This window comes from Gymnodraco acuticeps, unplaced genomic scaffold, assembly GCF_902827175.1.
Source record: "Gymnodraco acuticeps unplaced genomic scaffold, fGymAcu1.1, whole genome shotgun sequence".
NCBI lineage: Eukaryota > Metazoa > Chordata > Actinopteri > Perciformes > Bathydraconidae > Gymnodraco > Gymnodraco acuticeps.
In genome coordinates this window covers 236,136-257,065 of record NW_022991397.1, presented here as the reverse complement: position 1 = coordinate 257,065, position 20,930 = coordinate 236,136, and the positions used below count along the sequence as shown (strand labels likewise).

The following is a 20,930-nucleotide window of genomic DNA, read 5'->3' as shown; positions in this document are numbered from 1 at the left end:
TTCTCAGTTGATTGCAAAACAACTTTCGGCAAAATAGAGGGGAAACTGTCTCTAGTGTCTCTTATAATGATGCCATGAGAATATTGCTGAAGAGACCTCGATGGTCTAGTGCAAGTGAAATGTTTGTGGCTGCAGGAGTCAATACTCTACAAGCTGTTTTAAGAAATATTATGTATAAATGTATTTGCTGGCTGAATGACTCTGATAATGAAATCCTCTTGGCCTTATCGAACATAAGGTTTAGTACACGCTACCAATCGCAGCTGTGGAGACATTGGTATAGTTGTCTCTTAAACTATGAATTATTTTTATGCTGTGTATGTAATTTATTATATGTAATGCCTTGTCTTTTATCTGGACCCTGAGTCTGTAATAAAGTTTTCATTCATTCTAGTGTCAAGACTGTTTTTGATTAATTCTGCGCCGCCATTCATCTGTTAAGGTTTTGAGATGAAGTTTTCCCCTTAACTCAATAAAATGAAGGGACATTAACTTTGAGTGATCGCAAGATAAACAATTGACATCTAAAAAAAGCAACATGTCTGAAAGCTGCAAGTAAATGATAGATGGTGGAATAAAGATAACATGTACATTTACCCCATACTCATATCAATACTTACTGTCCACTTCACAAAAGTGCTGATTGTAGAAAAGTTGGCACCTCCAGATCATCCTAAATAATGAGTGAATGTTTCCTCTGTGTCGTTGCTCATAAAATACCCTGCCGGCAGTCAAGCAGGAGAACATCATCTTTTGAGAATATGGAAGCTGTCTATGTCTCTGCCATTTTCACATTCTCTACCTGAGTTTTTTAAATCTTTTTATTGTATCAGGTATTTACTTCCCTGCAGTCACGTGCCCTTACAGAACCCTTAAGCACCACACTCGATACGGTCATGTGACTGGTCTGACATTAACAAACTTGATGCAGGGGGGCTTATGTTATGTCAAAGTTTGTTTCTGCATCAATTAATGTTACTTTGACATGAGCTCATCTACTCAGTCCCCAACTACACTGAACAAAAATATAAACGCAACACTTTTGTTTTTGCTCCCATTTTTCATGAGATGAACTCAAAGATCTAAAACATTTTCTATAAACACAAAATAACCATTTCTCTCAAATATTGTTCATAAATCTGAAAGAATCTGTGATAGTGCCGAGATAATCCATCCCACCTCACAGGTGTGGCATATCAAGACGCTGATTAGACAGCATGATTATTGCACAGGTGTGCCTTAGGCTGGCCACAATAAAAGGCCACTCTGAAACGTGCAGTTTTGCTTTATTGGGAGGGTCTGGGGGGTCCGAAAACCAGTCAGTATCTGGTGTGAGGGGTAGGGTTAGGGTTAGGGTTAGGGTTAGGGTAATGTTGTGAATTGAGTGGCCTGTGTTTGTCGTCCATTACATACGCCTGCCCATACCATAACCCCACCACCACCACGGGCCACTCGATAATGTTGTGAATCGAGTGTTATTGTCTACGATGCTTAAAGAGGCCCTGTTGTGCTTTTTGGGGTTTAACCTTTCTTTTAGTGTGTTATATATTTAGTTGTTTGTGCATGTACATGGTCTGCAAACGCTAACATCCCTGTGTTCCCTCCAAAGGCAGTTTCTCAACCCTAACCACAGAATATTTTGCAGCAAGTTTCCTACTGTTGATAATGACTTTATTTCTCCGGGTTAAGATCTTTTCACAACACTTGGCAAAACCGCAAGAAAAGGGAAGTGAGACGTGTTGATATATTTGGGTGTACCCTTTGCAACATTATAAGATTGCGTTATTTGTCATGCTCACATTACCTCATTGGTTCATTGGGACATACAGTACAGTGTAGCATCTGGAAATAATTGGAATAAGTTATTTTTCTTGGCATGCTTGGTTTAAAATCTATTTCTGTGTCTGTTTTCCTTCCAGCGCAAACACTGAGAAGACATGGGAACTTCTTTGCTGGATATGTCTTTGTTTTTTATACAAAAGACTGTGTGTGTGTGTGTGTGTGTGTGTGTGTGTGTGTGTGTGTGTGTGTGTGTGTGTGTGTGTGTGTGTGTGTGTGTGTGTGTGTGTGTGTGTGTGTGTGTGTGTGTGCTGCAGATAACTGCAGAAGAATGGATGTGCCAAACCAATTGAAAAAGAAAGGAGGAATTATATGTAATGGCTTCCGTTGCGCTAATTTCAGCCAGTAAATATGAAAAGAGTTGATAAGCAGACATGTGTTGGGCTTGCAGAGTGAGATAGAGACTCATATAGTCTTCAATAAAAGCTATTATTTGTTCCTGAGTAAAAAGCTCAGAAATTGATTTCTGCTTTTACCGTTAAAGGATCTGAAACGCATTATGCAAGAGTGGTATCGATTTTCACTTCACACCCTAAGAAGTACGAAATTGAGCTATGGTTCGAGCTGATACCAAATGGTTAATGATAAACTGTCGACTATGAATCAATATTTTTCAGCACTCAGAAAAACCTTCTCTGCTAAATAACTTAAATGAAAATACTCCAAGCTCTCATCTGTCAAAACCCTGAGTTAACTGGAACACTGATTGTGTATTCGCTGTGTATTTCTAAAACTTTATTTCAAAAGCATAATCTGGAGTTTCCTTACAGTTTAAGGAATAACTGTCTGTGGATTTTATATTCTGAATCCACTTGTCAATACACCAAAGGTTGTCCAGCAGATGGTGATGCAACCTTGTCCTCCATTTTGTGGTTTCCTGCAGATTTCCATAATATTGTTTAAGAGTGTAAATGCACCTTCTTATCATTATCAAAACGTTCATTTGAAAAGGCAAAAACCCTTAACCCTCCTGTTATCCTGGGGTCAATTTGAACCCATTCAATGTTTGACGTATCTAAAAAAATAGTTCACATTATTTGTTTTGCATAGTATTTCATGACTTTTGCTAATTTAGTGAGGACTAATGGGTAAATGCAAATGTATCAATGTAAAAAAAAACGACCCTCTGCTTTAGTTATTGGTGCTTTATCAACATCCTTTAACATTTTATTTCAGTCAGTGAGATTTTATGGTGATTTATATATTTTCCGATAGTCACATAATAGGAATTCTGGATGTATAAAGGGGTCTGTGGGGGGGAAGGTTGGGGTAATGTTTTATTGAAATGGTTATTTAGGTAGTCAACTAAGATACCTAAAGCACCAGAGACATACATGTTGGTTAACATTTGGAATATGATCATTGTCTTGAGTTTTAAACTGCAAATTGAGTCAATCTAAGGATAACAGGAGGGTTCAAATGTATTTCAATAGGCCTTATTTAACAAATTAAATATATGTAATTCATATATTTATTAGAATATTTGACGCATCCATTTGTTTTCAGTTTATTAATATTACATATTTTAATAATACAATTATATTTCAATGTATTTATTATTATATTATATTTATACAAAATATTTTTTTATTTTAATGTATTAATGTTTTGCATTGCATGGATAATTAAAACATTTTTAAAGAGCAACTTCCCTTATAATACAATTAATACCCTTTATTTGTAAAATGAATGCCCTTGTAAGTGAATGGATATAGTGGATTATTCACCTTTCAAAAAGCTGTATAAATCACGTTAATATACTGCATTACATTGAATATTTCCGTAAAGATGTAATTGAATACCTTGATACATTGCTATTAAAAGGTAAATAAGACTAGTTTCCTTCAAATAAACACAGTAACTCATTTTTTTGTAGTTATATTTTATTAATTTTCACCGCACATGTTCAGGGAAACACATGTCAATATGGATTTGTTACATGAATATCTATTGCACTGTAGATAACTGGTTTTTTAAAAATACATGTAATGAGATGGCATTAGACTGGCATGGCACCAATATAAATCTCTCTTTTTTTTCAATAATAGAGTTTGGCATGTTCCTTTAAAATAAGATATATCAAGACACATAATTGCGGGCACACATCATGTACAGTACTCGACACTCAAACACCCCAGAGCAAACAAAACGGCGACCCGCTTCACTCGACGTTGATTCGTTTACATCAGATAGCTTGATCCATTAAATTGGTTTCCTGAAGGCAAATCAAGAGCTTGCTTTGAAGGAGATTAGCCTTTATCGGACCGGCTGACGACGGCGGTTGCGAAGGAGCGATTACCGGATTCCGATAAAAAACGACCGTGAGAATATCCATATCAAAGCAAGGACTTGAACGGGGAGAAAAAAACGGCAACTGTTGGTAAATGCTGTAAATGCTATAAATCTTAATTCCACGCATTAGCTGGAAAAGTGTTGATACTGAAGCAAAGCCTTGTGGTGTTGAGCGGGATGACTTAGGAAGGAGCGGGATGAAGAAAGCCTGATTTCACCTGCCTGCAGCGCCGCTCCTCACGAAGAAATACAATCAGCTCTGCACAGCAACAACGACCTGTTAACACTCGCAAGGGCATCTCTCCCGGTGAGAAAACACACCCTGCAACCAACACTAACATAGACATGCTCTTTTGTACAATATGCATCTGCAAAATTATGTGTAGGCCAACTAAAAGTACTTAGTTAGGGTGAAGTAAAGAACACATTTATGTTTAGGGTTAAGCTGCATTCACATTATACGTGATTTGCTCACCGCTAGGTTTGGCGCCATGCTATGAAAACAGCCATATAAGTTTCTATTGTTACGTCCCCTGCTAACTTGGGTTGTTCACAAAGCTGTCATCTGAGTGGTTGCGCGTCGTAAGGTCAGCGTTGGAATAACATGAACTCGAGCGGTGCACAGCGCTGAAGGTTTACGAAAGTCAGGCTGCTTTGCTTTCTCCATTCAAAACACAACGGCAACAACAACAACAGCGCAGAGCTATTTTACCCCGTCTCATGTGAATGCAGCTATAGGCTGTGTCAGGGTTAGGGGAGGAGAATGAGCTCAAAAATGTTCCTACCCCATCCATCATCCACCCACTGTTAATCTATGCATTTTGCAGCACTACTACTTTCTTGGAACTTCCACCAATGCCTTGTTGGCATGAGATGCAATTTTCCTCTCCTCTCAAAGTGGCTTGCCTTCGCTATTGAATCACAACGACACTTACTCAGCAGTTATTTTAAGGGATAAAGGAGGTTTAACAGGACTATGTAATGAGCATGTCTATGAGTTGTTTTACTGCCAAAGGTCTCCAACAGCCTCTCTAACAGCCTCTACTAAATGTTTACCCGCTCTTAGCCGTTGTCTGTTGATATGTTCCCTCCCCGGTGGTGACACAAAGATGATTAATACGCATGTTGCACCTACAGAAGGTGTGTGTGTCTGGCTTAAGAAAGGACCAAACACATACACAGAGTCACTTTGGGGGAACAGATAAAACATCAGGTAAGGAGCGAGGGATAAAGCAAATGAACATAAGAAGCGACGTCGGGAGGATACGGTGGCTCAACATAGCTTTGTTTTTTCTTTTTGTCTTTTATTGGCACAGTGAGAAGCCAGTTTCAGTGCATTACAGAAAGCGAGCAGATCCCAGAGCAGCAACACACAACCGAGCTGAGAGAGAATCACGACACCACCTCGAGGTTTTCACAGCTGAGAACATGCCCGCTGCTCGACGGTGTAACATCAATTCTTTAATAAGGTGCATGGCGAGAAGGCTCCATTGTCTAATTAGCTATTAATGACATGTCTGCCAGTGAGGACGGCTCGGCACGGCCAGCTGTATGTAACACTACTGAATGATAATTCTCAAAGCTCAGGAGAACATGCTAATCCGCTGCATAATTCATCACCGCTGAAGCCTACTTCTTCAGTCAGCTGATCAGTATTCATTCAACGTTTACTTTTTAGGGCTATTTAACTCGCATCTTTTCTCTTCTAAACACTCAGCTTCAACTCTCGTCTTGGTCTTAATGAAGTTTGAGTTATTAAAGGAGAGGTAGCGTGATGCTAGCTATCGTTGTCGCCGCTGGTTGTGGATGCTGCTGTGGGAAGCAACTTGAGTCTGTCAAGCCTTTTGTTTCACAGCATAGAGATACAAGTATTACCAAAAGAACCATGTTCCTGTCTGTTTGCTCTGATGTCCCTGCATGGGAGAGAGGCAAAGCAGTCGGTGGTTACACTTCACGTTCTAACTATGGCATTTAAACCCAAACAATCAAGACAAAGAGTCACTTACGTAGGCAGCAATGGTAGAAATCAGCATCTGCAGAGCGATAAAATACAGAACACACTTCACGTATCTAAGTACAAGCCTATAGCAAACTAAAATACAAGCTTAATATGCAGTTCCTTTTAGCTTCATCCGCCCTTATGTGTATGTTAATGTGTGTTTATTGAAATTGCTATAGCACAACACCTTGTTCACATCTTCGCATTGTCGGGTTGACAGATATTGGACGTCAGTTAGCCGTTTGTCCCTCTCCCCGGGTCACGTTAAGAGCGAGATCTTTGTTTCTGATGCTCTGGGGAGGCGGCAAGACCACAGAATGTAAAAAACGAAACAATGGACAAAGCTGTGAACAAGGCGTAATGACGATGTCTGATATCTAATATGCAACGTACTTCCTCGCCTGAGAAGGAGGTGCTGACACAGTGATGTTCCGAGAATGAGCTTTTGCCCATCTTCCTACTTCCTGTCAAAAAGATGACACTTCCTCCCAGCGATGTTGTTCGACTCAGCCGCAATAATCATAGCGCCAAGTCTGCCTCAAAATTGTGCTTAGGAGTTAATGTCCAAGAAGTGTTAAGGCTTTTCAAATCTCAATACCAGACATTTTTCTACGTTCTAATGAGCTATACCAATGAAGTCTAACAAGATGAATGATCAGATTTAAGAGCGGTATTAAAGGTTTATATATTCACAAATAAGCACAGTCAAGTCGATTTGAAATAAAGTAGAGAAATGGTAAAAATAATTGGCCTGGTATCGGTGTTTTTGCCCAACTCATACGATATGTTTTCAGTCAGAGAGGAAAGGTTCGCAAAGCACCTAACTACGGTTGATCGAACTTGCAAGATATGTCAATTTCTGAACTTCTAGTTACTTTGCTATGATAATGAATGTGTTTCCCAGTTCGGATCTTATTAAAACAGCTGCTGATATGTTGCTTTATGCAAAAAATACAGACTTTTCTGGAATCTTTCTCTATAAATTGATATGGAAAAAGGATTTTCACGGTCCAACACAACCATGTACTTCAATGCTCTGCGAACCTAGCCTCCTAACAGAGGCTCCGTGTATTCCTGTCATTGGGAGCCAGTAAGGATGAGGGGTTAGCATTAGCGGTAGCTGCAGTTAATGGAGCCACAGGGTAGCCATGGCTAGCAGGAGCGACGGGCCCAAGGTGGAGGCCAGGGAGGCGGCCAGGAGCCTGCCGTCGTTCACCAGCCTGAAGGAGATGACCTCCACCTTGAATCCGTCTTCGGTGGCCATGCAGCGGAAGACGCCATCCTTCAGGGGCGTTCTGACGGCCGGCCCCAGCACGCAGAAATCCCCGGAGAAGAGGCAGGGATAGTTCTTGACACAGTTGTCTTTCTCCCAGCGGTACGTAGCGTGGAAGGAGCGCACCGGGCACGGGAGAAAGATGGAGGTGTTGGACACCACCAGCACCTCTCTGGGAGAAGTGCGACGCTGCTTCAGAGCTGTAGGGACGGAAAATATATTCTTTATCCTTTCTTATTGCAAGCGTAAATGTTTATTGTACTTATCACCAATAAGCTGTACGAATTGTTCAGTTGTTGTTTTATAATATATTTCTCCACGATATCAGCTAATGACTAAGAGCTGTCAACGTTTTAGCATTAACGCTCGCAATAATCTGGAAACTTTAACGCATTAAAACAAAATGTATTAAAACACCTCACATGGAGTTGAAATACATATAATACTAGTATTTTAAACTTCTGATCAATCACAGAAAATGATTGGGAGGATCGTGTGATGCGATTACAATTTTGTATCGAATGAGAGCACTAAATAAAACACTTTGCTTCTCATCTTTAAGTAATATTTTCTGGAGTAAAGACATCGGTGACACAACTAGAAACACATGCCTTGTTAAAACCAGATCATGTTGGAGATAGCTGTCCCCACAGAGATGAGTCATTGAGGTTAACCTGGGTTTGGGGCTTTTAGGCATAGCAAGCCATCATGTAAAAAAAAAAATAGAAATCTCAGCCAGCAGGTTTTTGGACTCAATTATATGATAATCATCTTTTTAGTGAAGCTGCTGCAGAAAGATTCCTATGTTGGTTTAATTAAGATACAAAGAGAGAGTGTGATAAGGGCTCACCAGCAGCTTCCCCACAAACCGAAGAGTTGGACTGATCCAGGTTCTGAATAAGTGTCCTGTTGGAAAATAACAGAGAGGACAAATCAGCAGCAGTAAATAGTTTCACTGACAGCTTGTGAACCTCCACATCAACCTACTGTTCCCCGCAAATGAAAACATGCAGAGACAAATCATTCACGATGTCAGGGCGGACGCAACAAAGGAGTCAGAGGCTAATTACAGCACATGATTGATGTTCACAGTCGCTCCTAAAATTGGAAATGCACGACATTAATTAAAGCCAAGGTAATTTGCAGTGTTAACTCTACGTGCAACCTTTTGTGAATGTCATGTTTTTCGTTGAACTGCAGTGTCTTGATAATTAAAGCAAGTGTCATCACCTCCCTGTCAATGAGTGTCAGTCAGATCATGATGTGATTTTCTTTGCAGATTCATGCCTAACATCAGCCAGTGCTCACGAAAAATATCACTCGTCACCGGCTTGAGCTTCAATATCAGGGTGCATGTATTTATTAACCTTGCAAGAATGGAAGTAGTCATCACATACAGAGCTGCATGGGACACAATAGTTCCCCAAATAGTGTCCTTGACCAACCCAGTCTCACGGCATTTCGTGTTCACCAACACGATTTTTAATCTATTGATTCATGTTCACCAACACGATTTGCCCCTTTTTTTCGTGTTGCACAGCACGATTTTAAAAGCAATGTATTTCTACTGCCTGCAGCACGTCTTTTTCTCCGGTCGGGTCGTGGAAGACCGGAAGCTGTGTGGTTCATAAAAACATGTTCTTACTCAATATCAAGCCACAGTTATTGCTTTTATTTTAAATCGTATAATTTCGGACTTTTGTTGCCGTCTGTGAGGAAAATAAATGGGGCTCAGAGCCTCAGGATACTGAAATCTGTATTTTTAAATCTTTTTTTCCTTCTAATTTGTTATTCTTTTCAAAATAACACACTGTTATTTACTCACCAATAACACACAATTATCCTTGCTTTTATTTATTGGTTTAATTCCATAATCTCGGGCTTTTTTGGCGTCCGTCAGGAACTGAATTTCAAAATAAAAATAACCGGAAACAGACGTAGGCATTTCGAGCGATTACCCAAGATCCTCAGCTATGGTTTTAAGCTCGCTTATTGGATGTTTTAGCCGCAATGCATGCTGGGATTTGGTGTTTATATTATATGAAATCCGGAAAACATTTAAAAAGAATAAAATAATACTTAATTCCGAGCACTCTTGCTTTTCTCTTTGAAAGTCATCACATAACGGCATTGTAATACACGGTTCGGCTGCATTGTATATTACAGATCTGCCGTAGTTCTTTATTTATAGAGCCCTGATGAGAAGACCTTTGGAAAAACTGAGAAAATGCCGCCGAAACTGAATACTTGACGTGGATCATAAATATATTCAACAATTAAACAACATTTTCAATTTATCTTCACACAATACGTCTCCTTGCAGTATCAACACTAATTCGGCTGACTTTTACATTTGATCTAATTCACAGATAGGTTATATTTACACCATAACGGTGCACAGCTGATATAAAAGGACTGTAGTTTTTAAAGATATTACTGATTTTCTTTGAATGTAAGAATGTAAATACTGAGTCTGAAATAGTATAGCAATATGCTGTAAAATTATGTGAAAGCATGCATAAAACTACACATTTTCAGATGTTGTACGAAAACACAAGTGTCCTACACTAATAATACAAAGTTATTATGGCTGTGTGTACCTTGTGTGCACCTCCTAGTGGTTAAAGCATGTTTTGAATTATTTTTATATTTGATTAAAAACATATTAAGAGTACATACTTTCATAGGGGGAAAGTATAAATATAGAATATAAAAAATCAAGAAGATACTCTAAGTGATCTCTACAATAAAACAGTTTAGTGCAGAATGTACAAAGATATTAATAGGAGGAGGTGCAAAACAGAAAAACGAATGAACCTTTATTTAAACATTAAATAACAGATTAAGGTCTTCTTTTAAATAAGAAAAAAACTTTGGGGGTATCTATCTACAGATAAATATTAAGCCTGACAAAGTACTTAACGTCTAATATATTGCTTTCCTGCAATGTTAACTATGTTGAAGCACTTATTTTAACTGATATTATACATATGAATTATACTCTTATGTGTGTAGATATAATAAGAAATGTGCAGAATATGACAGTTTAATGGTGGAGGTACACACATATTGATAGATGTCTTGTAATGTACTGTTGAGGAACCTGTGACCCAAGTGTTTCATTAATTGCATAACTACACCGTAGTTGTGTATATGATATGTCAATAAACCTTTGAAAATCTTGAAAGGGATGTGCAAAATAGCCATAATATACAGTCTTTAATGAACTATTAGTAGAGAATAATGAGTAATGAATATACTTTATTACTCGTTTCCATTCATGTCAATTGCAGATACATGTTTAGTCTTCTCAAGCACCAACTATCAAATATCTCTCCTGATTGTTGGCACTTGACAATCACCGTACCTGAATTTTACTGTAACTAAAGTCTGATTTAAGGGTTGTTTATATTTCACATCATTAATCAGAATCTGCAAAGTAACTCAAATAAGTGTAGTGGAGTAAAAATACCAGGTTAACCTCTGAATTGTAGTGGAGTAGAATTACAAAGTAACAATGAGCTGTCATGTGGGTATTAATGCTGAGCATTATAGACACAAGCGATTTTCACCCATTTATTAATTATATGTTTTATATTTGATAACACCAATGTGTTTAATACTGGCAACTTCTAATTGTGGGAAAAACGAAAACGTTCAGTAGAGACGTCCCATAGAACATTTTGCGAAACACAATAGCCAGCATGTGTAGTTCTGGGGGGGCGTTCGATTCCAGTTTTGGATAGTCTGGCGTGGTTTCGTTCCATTTCACACAGCTGTTTGACGCTCTGCGTAACCTTACGGGGGACTGTAGTCCTAAACGATAGCTGGGGATTATGGGTAGTGTAGTGTCTTCGGCCATCCTAAACTCAGAAATGTTGACAATCGCAATGATGCTCGAAATGTCCCTTATAGGCCTACGTCTGTTTCCGGTTATTTTTATTTTGAAATTCAGTTCCTGACGGACGCCAAAAAAGCCCGAGATTATGGAATTAAACCAATAAATAAAAGCAAGGATAATTGTGTGTTATTGGTGAGTAACTAACAGTGTGTTATTTTGAAAAGAATAACGAATTAGAAGGAAAAACATATTAAAAAATACAGATTTCAGTATCCTGAGGCTCTGAGCCCCATTTATTTTCCTCACAGACGGCAACAAAAGTCCGAAATTATACGATTTAAAATAAAAGCAATAATTGTGGCTTGATATTGAGCAAGAACATGTTTTTATGAACCACACAGCTTCTGGTCTTCCTCGACCCGACCGGAGAAAAATACGTGCTGCAGGCAGTAGAAATACATTGCTTTTAAAATCGTGCTGTGCAACACGAAAAAAAGGGGCAAATCGTGTTGGTGAACATGAATCAATAGATTAAAAATCGTGTTGGTGAACACGAAATGCCGTGAGACTGGGTTGCCTTGACATGCTGATATACAAGAGAGTGTTACAGTCACAAGATGGAGGAATACCGGTTCAAAGCAGGCTTCAATGTTTACTTCAGATTAGCTAAAGCCTGTGTAAGTAATAAACATGACAGGCATATGTCTCTCTCCATAGAGGCTGAATCATCATGTTAATCACATAGCTATCATATGCCTCAAACAGTCCTGATGCTCTTCTAGGTAATCACACATCCTGTCATGTTCACAGCTACAGTTGGGATACCTTTGTTATCATGTGACTCTCATGTTGGAAGAGGACATTAAAAAAAATTAGAGCGCCAAAACAGACAATAGCTCAGCAGCGATGACATCATATCTCCTCTCACCCAGTGGTGATGTTGTATCCGGGCGGGATGGCAAGGCACCTCCTCCTCGCCCTGTCCCAGCCGCAGTAAGGATCCCGAGAAAGGATGCAATCCCTGCATGTGTCGCCATAGCGATTGCAGTCAGCCAGCGGCAGCCGTTGGACTTCCATCGCCGTGCCGACGTACATGTGACCCTAAGGAGGAAAACACGAAATAGACTGTGTGAGCACCACAACTGGAATAAATCAGTCACTGTTGTGCAGGGTATCATTCAAAACTGCTAACATTACCTACTGCGAATACAATGTTATTATAACATGTCTAATGTGTGGTCCTTCAATAGTGTTTTTTATCCATTCAATAGTGTCACAAGTTAGACACATCTATTATTGTTTGTTTGGTGGCTCATCTAAACTCTCCTGTCATTTCAGATCCCGCCTTCCTCCAGGTCCTTGTAATCAGCTCACTTCCCTCACCTGGTCTCCCCAGCCCTTCCCCTCACCTGTTACTCATTCCCTCATCACTCCACAGTGTTTATACCACCTCACTATCACTGGTCCTTTGACAGAGTGTCTTGTCGTTTCCGCCAAGCTCTCCAGTGAGTGTTGTTCTCTAGCCTAGATGTTTGTCCTGCCCGGTTTTTGATCCCTGCCTGCCTGTTTACGGATCTGGAGTTCCTGCCTGCTCCCTGTCTGGTTTTGACCCTGCCTGTCCCTGACCTGAATAAACTGAACATTGCTATACACTGGTTGTATCTGAGTCGTGCTATTGGGTTCTGATCTGTACCTGTGATCGTGACAAGAGTTTATAGATACTACTTCTATTTTATTGTATTTACTTGCACTATTTTATCTGTTTATTGTGTTGCTCTGTTAGAGGAGCCTGGGACCTAAGATTTGCATCGACATAAGCTGTAGCTGTGTATGAATGACAGCCTTGAATCTGTCTACTGTATATGTTCTACTGTTTAATTCTGCTTTAAATCTATTTTGAGATGTTTAAATGATGGTATTGTTTCTACTCTTTAATTTATACTTATGTGAAATGCCTTGTTTTGTTGTTTTCTATGCTGCTGCAATGCAAACATTTCACAATTTGGGGATCAATAAAGTACCTCTTATCTTGTCTTTATCTTAATGTTGTTGTATTATATAACAAGCTACTTCTCTTAGGATCTACACAGCTTTCCACTTTCCATAGCAATACTGCACATATTTGATTGTAATATTCTGAGTACTTTGCATACTGTACGTAGTTTCGTTTTTCATGTAAAAACGTTCTACATCCTAAAGCATTATAGTTTTTCTTAAATAGTTTTTTATAATTGTTGTATATATGTATTCCTTACTTCTTTAACATGTGTCTTTGCATGTGTAAACCTAAACCTGTTTCTGATTCTGAAATGAATAACATGATGTTTTCTGAGATTTGTAGTATTTGAAAAGGTAGCAGAGCCTCTGAAACAGCTTTTAAACACGGAACATCATCTATTCGCAGTGGCGAACCGTCAGGGTCTTCAAGGTATTCAGAGAGAGATAAAACAAAATCGATTTAATTATATAAATAAGATGTATATAAAATGAATAAATGAGAATGGTATCTGTGTTGTTGATCTGTAATATTACAGTGCTACGTTGATTTTTTTGTCCTTCTCGGACCATGCACTACGCATTTCAGTGGTTTTGTGTTAGAAAAGAAAGCAACCAATCAGATCTTGTTCTGGGTCTCTGGGTAGAATATCCTTCAACAAGGTATTCTACATCCTTGATCGAAGGCCCTGGCCGTTGCACTGAATGAGAGCGTACGTTTGGACTGACAGTTTGATCAACCAATCATATATTGATTTGTAGCAATGGGCGTATTATTTCAGAGTTCCCCTCGGTTCCAGGGTGTTCTAGAAGGCCCGCTAGTTCACTGGCTCGAGACAGAGGATCTAGATCAGTGCTTCTCAAAGTGTGGTCCGCATACCACTGGTGGTCCGTGAGCGCCCCCTAGTGGTCCGTGAGTATATTGGTAACATTTCACATTTGAAATAAATAAATACATTAAAGTTTTCCGTACTCTCACGGGAATATCTCCGCAATGGAACGAGCTTAAGTTTCACTTTCTATTGCATGATCAAGCCCAGGGCAACACCTTCGTCACACATGTTGTCACTTGTTTGTACCATTTTCAGGCGATTTATAATCTGTTCTAGAAAAACGATGTGTTTTGCACTTTGAATTGCCTTGTGTTGAAAAGTGCTATATAAATAAACTTGCCTTGCCTTGCCTTGGGATATTTGTGGAGTTGGGTGGTCCGCGAGTGTTTTTTTATTGGTTAAGTGGTCCTTGGTATGAAAAAGTTTGAGAAACACTGATCTAGATGAATGTGACGAAGCAATTCATGCCGTTTTATTGTTTTTAACGTTGAAATGACAAATGCAACAGGTGAAGAGGAAGTTGTTGCAGACTTGTTGTGAGTACCCTTTTCAAGACGAAAATTCAGTGAAAAGACGGACATTATAACGCCGGGGGGGGGGGCGGCGGCGGGGGGTGTGTGTGTCTACAGAAGGTCCAGTTGTGATGGCCACGGTTCGCCACTGTCTATTCGTATGAAATGACTAAATGAAAATGTAGTATTTTCAAAAGGCTAGTTTCAAACTATACATACATACATTATTCTCTGGGTAGAATATCCTTCAACAAGGTATTCTACATCCTTGATCGAATGCCCTGGCCGTTGCACTGAATGAGAGCGTACGTTTGGACTGACAGTTTGATCAACCAATCATATATTGATTTGTAGCCAATGGGCGTAATCTTTCAGAGTTCCCCTCGGTTCCAGGGTATTCTAGAAGGCCCGCTAGTTCACTGGAGAGAGACAGAGCATCTAGATCAGCGGTGTCAAACTCAATTTCATCGCGGGCCACATCAGCATTATGGTTGCACTCAAAGGGCCGGTTGTAACTTTAAGACTATATAAAAAAACATATGTAAATATTTAATATATGTAAACGTATGTATTATATTACATTATTGCCTCTGCATTGGATTATTATCGGATAGGGTAATAACTTCATAATTAACTACGTCTGAAAGCAGAAGTCTAGGGAAAATAATTGGAAGTCTCTTCAGTGAGAATGTCACAAAATGATTTTTTTTTAAAAAGCCAAATTGAAATTTTGAACAAAAAAGTCAAATTTTGAGAAAAAAGTCAAATTCTGAACAAAATTCAAATTAGAGATATATTGTGGGACATGTAGTTTATGGGCAACGTGCTTCTGTTAATTGGCATGTAACCGTATAATAAACGTATCATATTCTTTCAGAGCTCTTGTGGGGCCACATTAAATGAAGTCGCGGGCCGGATGTGGCCCCCGGGCCTTGAGTTTGACACCCCTGATCTAGATTAATGCGACGAAGCAATTCATGCCATTTTATTGTTTTTAACGTTGAAATGACAAGTGCAACAGGTGAAGATGAAGTTGTTGCGGAATTGTTGAGTACCCTTTTCAAGACGACAATTCAGTGAAAAGACGGACATTATAACGCCGGGGGGGGGGGTGCCTACAGAAGGTCCAGTTGTGATGGCCACGGTTCGCCACTGAAATGACTAAATTAAATGTAGTATTTTCAAAAGGCTAGTTTCAAACCTAATGGAAAAATAAACATCCATCCATTCAATGAAAAATAACTTGAAATGACCACGAGAAACTCAGCAAGAAATGTATAAAGATGTTTCCAATATTTGCTCTTCTATCCTTTTTCAGATTCGTTCTTTCTCCAATAGATTTGTCATTGGGTTTCCTCCTGGCTATACATGACTTGAATACAAGCCTCATTTAGTTGGAGTATTAAGTATGGAAAGTCGATCGAGGTTGCACTACAGCGACTATCTGACCAATCCACCGCTAATGAGAGCAATGGATTCTGAATAAAGACTCAAAAAGATGAAACACAGATTAATTAGATTGATTCTGAAAGCAGGAAGGCCACTGAAATCACACTCTACCAAAGGGTAATACATTATTCCTCATACCTTTTGGGAGTCGATAGCCATCTTAAGAATGGGGCCCTCGTTGTGAAACAGAGAGTACTGAGATATGATGAAGACCCCCCCGCTGGTGTGAAGAACCTTGAGAACTTTGCCTTGTTCTGTGGAAATAAAGAAACAGGAGAGATTGTAAATGGTGTCGAGGGGAAGGATTACAGGTCTTTCAAACTGCCCTGAAACATCACACACATACGAATAAACCCATGTGAGAATGTATGCATGTAGGTTTCCTGTCTTTTGCCTGAGCTGCAGATCCTTGTTGTGCTTTCCAAAGGATTCTATAAATACATGGATCTGTCTTGGACACCTTCCATTCTTAGGGTAGGCTGGAAGGCAACATGGTGGACTCGGGTTTTAGAGATGTCTTTGAACAGAGAATTAGTTGTACCTGTTTAACCTGAACCTCTTGTGATTTGAACACCAAACCAGTACCATAGAGTGAGTCTGTGTATCTGATTAAAGGATACGGTTAAGAGGTGGAGCTCTGCAGAACTCCTCGAACACATCCAGCAGTGAAAATCAAATCACTTTTGGATTTTGGGTCAATTTTGGATCAATCACAGCACTGCAAAGCCAAAGGTTGTTCCCCGCTGGAACTACGGTGCATCCAACGTCCGGAATGATTAATTATTGTTTTCTTTTCTCCATAGCATGCAGCGGATGAGTAATGCACGAAACAAATGAAAAGAGATACCTCTGGGGCCCAAGTGTTCCAGGTCTGCTGCATATCAAATGATTTTGTGCGAATAAAATGTGCTGTGAATTCTGTATGCACCACTAGAGCAGAATACCAACTGACATGATGTAAGCCGTGAGGTGGATTCAGCTTTATTCGAGCCCTGTGTCCACACCTAGCCTCCAGACACTCATTACCCTCACGGTTTTGTGCTTATATGTTGCTCATTTCTAAATTGAAACATGTTTAATTAAATTATTACCATGCAGGCTTGGGGCCAGGCAGAATGCAAGCGTAGAGACATATTCTACAAGAACAGACTGTGAGCAGGAGACACTGGAGAGGTCCTCAGATGATTAGGTTATCCTGGGTCTCGGGCTTTAAAGGGGACCTATTGTGCAAAATCCACTTGTTCATGTCTCTCCTACATCAACATGTGTCCCCTCTTCTTCATGTCTCTCCTACATCAACATGTGTCCCCTCTTCTTCATGTCTCTTCTACATCAACATGTGTCCCCTCTTCTTCATGTCTCTCCTACATCAACATGTGTCCCCTCTTCTTCATGTCTCTTCTACATCAACATGTGTCCCCTCTTCTTCATGTCTCTCCTACATCAACATGTGTCCCCTCTTCTTCATGTCTCTTCTACATCAACATGTGTCCCCTCTTCTTCATGTCTCTTCTACATCAACATGTGTCCCCTCTTCTTCATGTCTCTTCTACATCAACATGTGTCCCCTCTTCTTCATGTCTCTTCTACATCAACATGTGTCCCCTCTTCTTCATGTCTCTCCTACATCAACATGTGTCCCCTCTTCTTCATGTCTCTTCTACATCAACATGTGTTCCCCTCTTCTTCATGTCTCTCCTACATCAACATGTGTCTCCTCTTCTTCATGTCTCTTCTACATCAACATGTGTCCCCTCTTCTTCATGTCTCCTCTACATCAACATGTGTCCCCTCTTCTTCATGTCTCTTCTACATCAACATGTGTCCCCTCTTCTTCATGTCTCTTCTACATCAACATGTGTCCCCTCTTCTTCATGTCTCTTCTACATCAACATGTGTCCCCTCTTCTTCATGTCTCTTCTACATCAACATGTGTCCCCTCTTCTTCATGTCTCTTCTACATCAACATGTGTCCCCTCTTCTTCATGTCTCTTCTACATCACCATGTGTCCCCTCTTCTTCATGTCTCTTCTACATCAACATGTGTCCCCTCTTCTTCATGTCTCTTCTACATCAACATGTGTCCCCTCTTCTTCATGTCTCTTCTACATCAACATGTGTCCCCTCTTCTTCATGTCTCTTCTACATCAACATGTGTCCCCTCTTCTTCATGTCTCTTCTACATCACCATGTGTCCCCTCTGTGTAAAGAGACTCTGAAAGTTTCAGGAACAAAGATTCTCTCTCTTTTTGATCCATTTCTATAAAAACCTGTCTGAAAATGAACTGATCAGATTTTGGCCACTTGATGATGTCATAACGATGTTTTGTCTTGTGTAACCATTAGCCAATCAGCAACCAAGGTAACCCCCCCCCCCCCCCCCCCCCCTTATCACCTGAATCTCCTCCTAGAGCACCATTGAGTTATTTGTAACCAAATGTCTCTCAGAGGGGCGTGGGGAGGGGCTCCTTATTTTCATCTAAAGTAACAGACAGAGAATCAGCTCTTTGGAAACAGGGCTGAAGCAGAGGGGATTATGGGTAATGCTGCAATGATCTGTTTGGTGTTTCAGCCAATCAGAGACAGGCTCTGGATATATCTGAGACCTGTAATATATTGATGAAAAACAGTATGATAAGGGACCTTTAAAGCTACGCATGTGTTCACTCTGTCTCTTCCTAAAGCTTACCCTGCATTACTCTCTTTTGGTTGGCTTCCAAGCACATGAACCAACATCCCTGCACTGTTTTCATTTAAATGCTATTTTATTTCTATTGAGATATTTACATTTTGGAATGTTTATTTCTCGTCTTTTCATTGTTATTGTGCCAAATGTGCCAACTTGGGTTCAATAAAGCACTTCTCATCCTATCTTGTCTTATTTCTGATCTACCCACATCCTTGTTTGTTTTGGAACCAATGTCTTCTTCCTTGTCACATTCCCTGAGCAGTTTGTCACGTAGGAACGAACGAAAATATCTTGGTAATTGGGCATTGTGATGACAATGTCATGTGGGACGGTGTGTCATGCATCGAATCCATTCAGACATCTATTTGTTTTTCGTGGCTGACATTTAGTCGAACATGTACAAGCAGATGTGTGTGATCAGCAAGTGCAGTCAAGTGATCACCGCTGACAGAGGTTAGAACCACAGGATAGACCCTAACCCCAAAATACTTGTTGCCCCCAGAGGCTAAATTGTTGTCAGACCAATAGCTGATTGTGCTAACGGCTATTTATCCAATACTGTATGGTTATACAGTGTTCCTGAAACGACTAGCGGCTAGTAGCTAATCGTTAGCAACAACCAGGTGTTGCATGCCTGCACTCCAGTTTCTGCTATTATAAAGAAGAGAAGTCAATACATACAATAGATTGTTGGTTCATCAAGTCTATCTCTTCAGGTAAAAATAGCCTATTACTCGTCTTTTGGAACTTGTGTTAAAGTTATCAATATGGAGGAACATTTGTCAGCGTTGCACAAATGAACACAATACACCAAGTCTGTGTGAATGTATGCTCCGACTATCATTTGGTCCAAGTGAAGTCTAACTCATGAATATTGTTTCCTGTTTTCCAACTGTTAGAGCAGACTCCCAGGCCTGATGGGATGATACTTTTGCCAACATTTCACTGTCGTTGAATAGTTCTGTCTTGCATTTTAAAAATCCTTTGTGTCCATGTCGCTCCAAGCCAGAGGTCGCGATAACCGAATATTTTCCGTCTATGACGTTTTTTTTTAAACAATGACGGAAAAATCTGAAAGCCGTCGTCATTTTGACAGATTAGAACAAACTCAGAACAGCGCCAACGTTTCCGCGCCGCGAGGCTCCGGTGTTATTATGCCGTGTTATTATGCATGCCTTCCCAAAAGGAAATGATATCGTTTCCAAACCTAATTGCCGAACAGATCATTGAAATGTCTGTGAGTACAAGCTTTACGCTGCGCTCCCGCGAGGTGCAGTGGGCATGCATAACACGGCGCTAACAGTTCACGAGCGAGTGTGCGTGTGTGTGTCGGGAGAGTTGTGTACAGGCCCACGGGTTATAATGGATTTCGACGGAAATGTTACGATCCTGTCCGTCAAAATGACGGGCAGCGAAAAAGTCTAGCGCAACCTCTGCTCCAAGCCATTGCTCTCTTCACTGCAACAGGCAATAACACTCCTGGACAGCTAAGTGCAGCATCGCTCTCAGAGACCCAGACTCTCTGCTCAATATTTCTTCATTGCCTACCTTTTTGTTGCCGAGTCTAAGGAGATTTAATTCGACTAAAAGCCCATGAAAATGTTCTTCTACCTTTTACCATTTCCATTTCCCTAACTCATTTCCGCCAGACGATTCCAAATAAATCAACTATTTAAAGGCTCCCTGCAGAAAGATGTCTTTTTTCACGTCTGAGATTATTTTGCCTTCCCCACTGTGACAATGTGATTACAGTGAGACCTTTACATCTTCATTTCCTGCGTGCTCCCTCCATGACGCACCTTCAAACTTGTGATTAGGCCGCCAGCATGGAGCTGTCACTTACACTTATTTTGTCCTAAAACTGTCTCTTTTTCATAAACTTCAAATCTTTTTTGTTTCTTGTTGAAGTCAAAGATAACATTCCCCATTATATCTACTTTATTCTCATAGGATTCTTTATTCCTGTCTACAGCTATTTGCAGCTCGTTTATCAAAAACAAATAAAGATAGCGGCAAGAAATACTGACGGGGGGGAAAGGGTGTAAGTTTCTCCAGTTGCTTACAGTTATAATCTCAAAGCAGTGAAGGTTGGAAAGAAAGCCAAGAGTCAATATTCATGTTTCCATCTGGCATAAAGGTTCAAACTTGCCTTCCTTTTTGAACATATATTCTTCTCTTCCCTCTAAGTGCCGTCAGTCACATCCCAAA

The 20,930-nt window shown here is 40.0% G+C and overlaps 1 protein-coding gene across 1 annotated transcript in view; it reads right to left on the bottom strand.

Moving 5' to 3' along the window:
* Window positions 1–3,704: 3,704 nt before the first annotated feature.
* Window positions 3,705–20,930, bottom strand: part of si:ch211-113g11.6 (uncharacterized protein LOC559008 homolog) — a 63,162-nt gene continuing 45,936 nt past the window's right edge. Inside the window, exons 11-14 of the mRNA XM_034241388.1 lie at window positions 16,172–16,287; window positions 12,173–12,345; window positions 8,254–8,309; window positions 3,705–7,603 (exon numbers count right to left, since the gene is read on the bottom strand). Coding sequence (XP_034097279.1) covers window positions 7,257–7,603; window positions 8,254–8,309; window positions 12,173–12,345; window positions 16,172–16,287 — 692 coding nt within the window. The 3' untranslated portion in view covers window positions 3,705–7,256. The remainder of the gene's footprint in view (window positions 7,604–8,253; window positions 8,310–12,172; window positions 12,346–16,171; window positions 16,288–20,930) is intronic.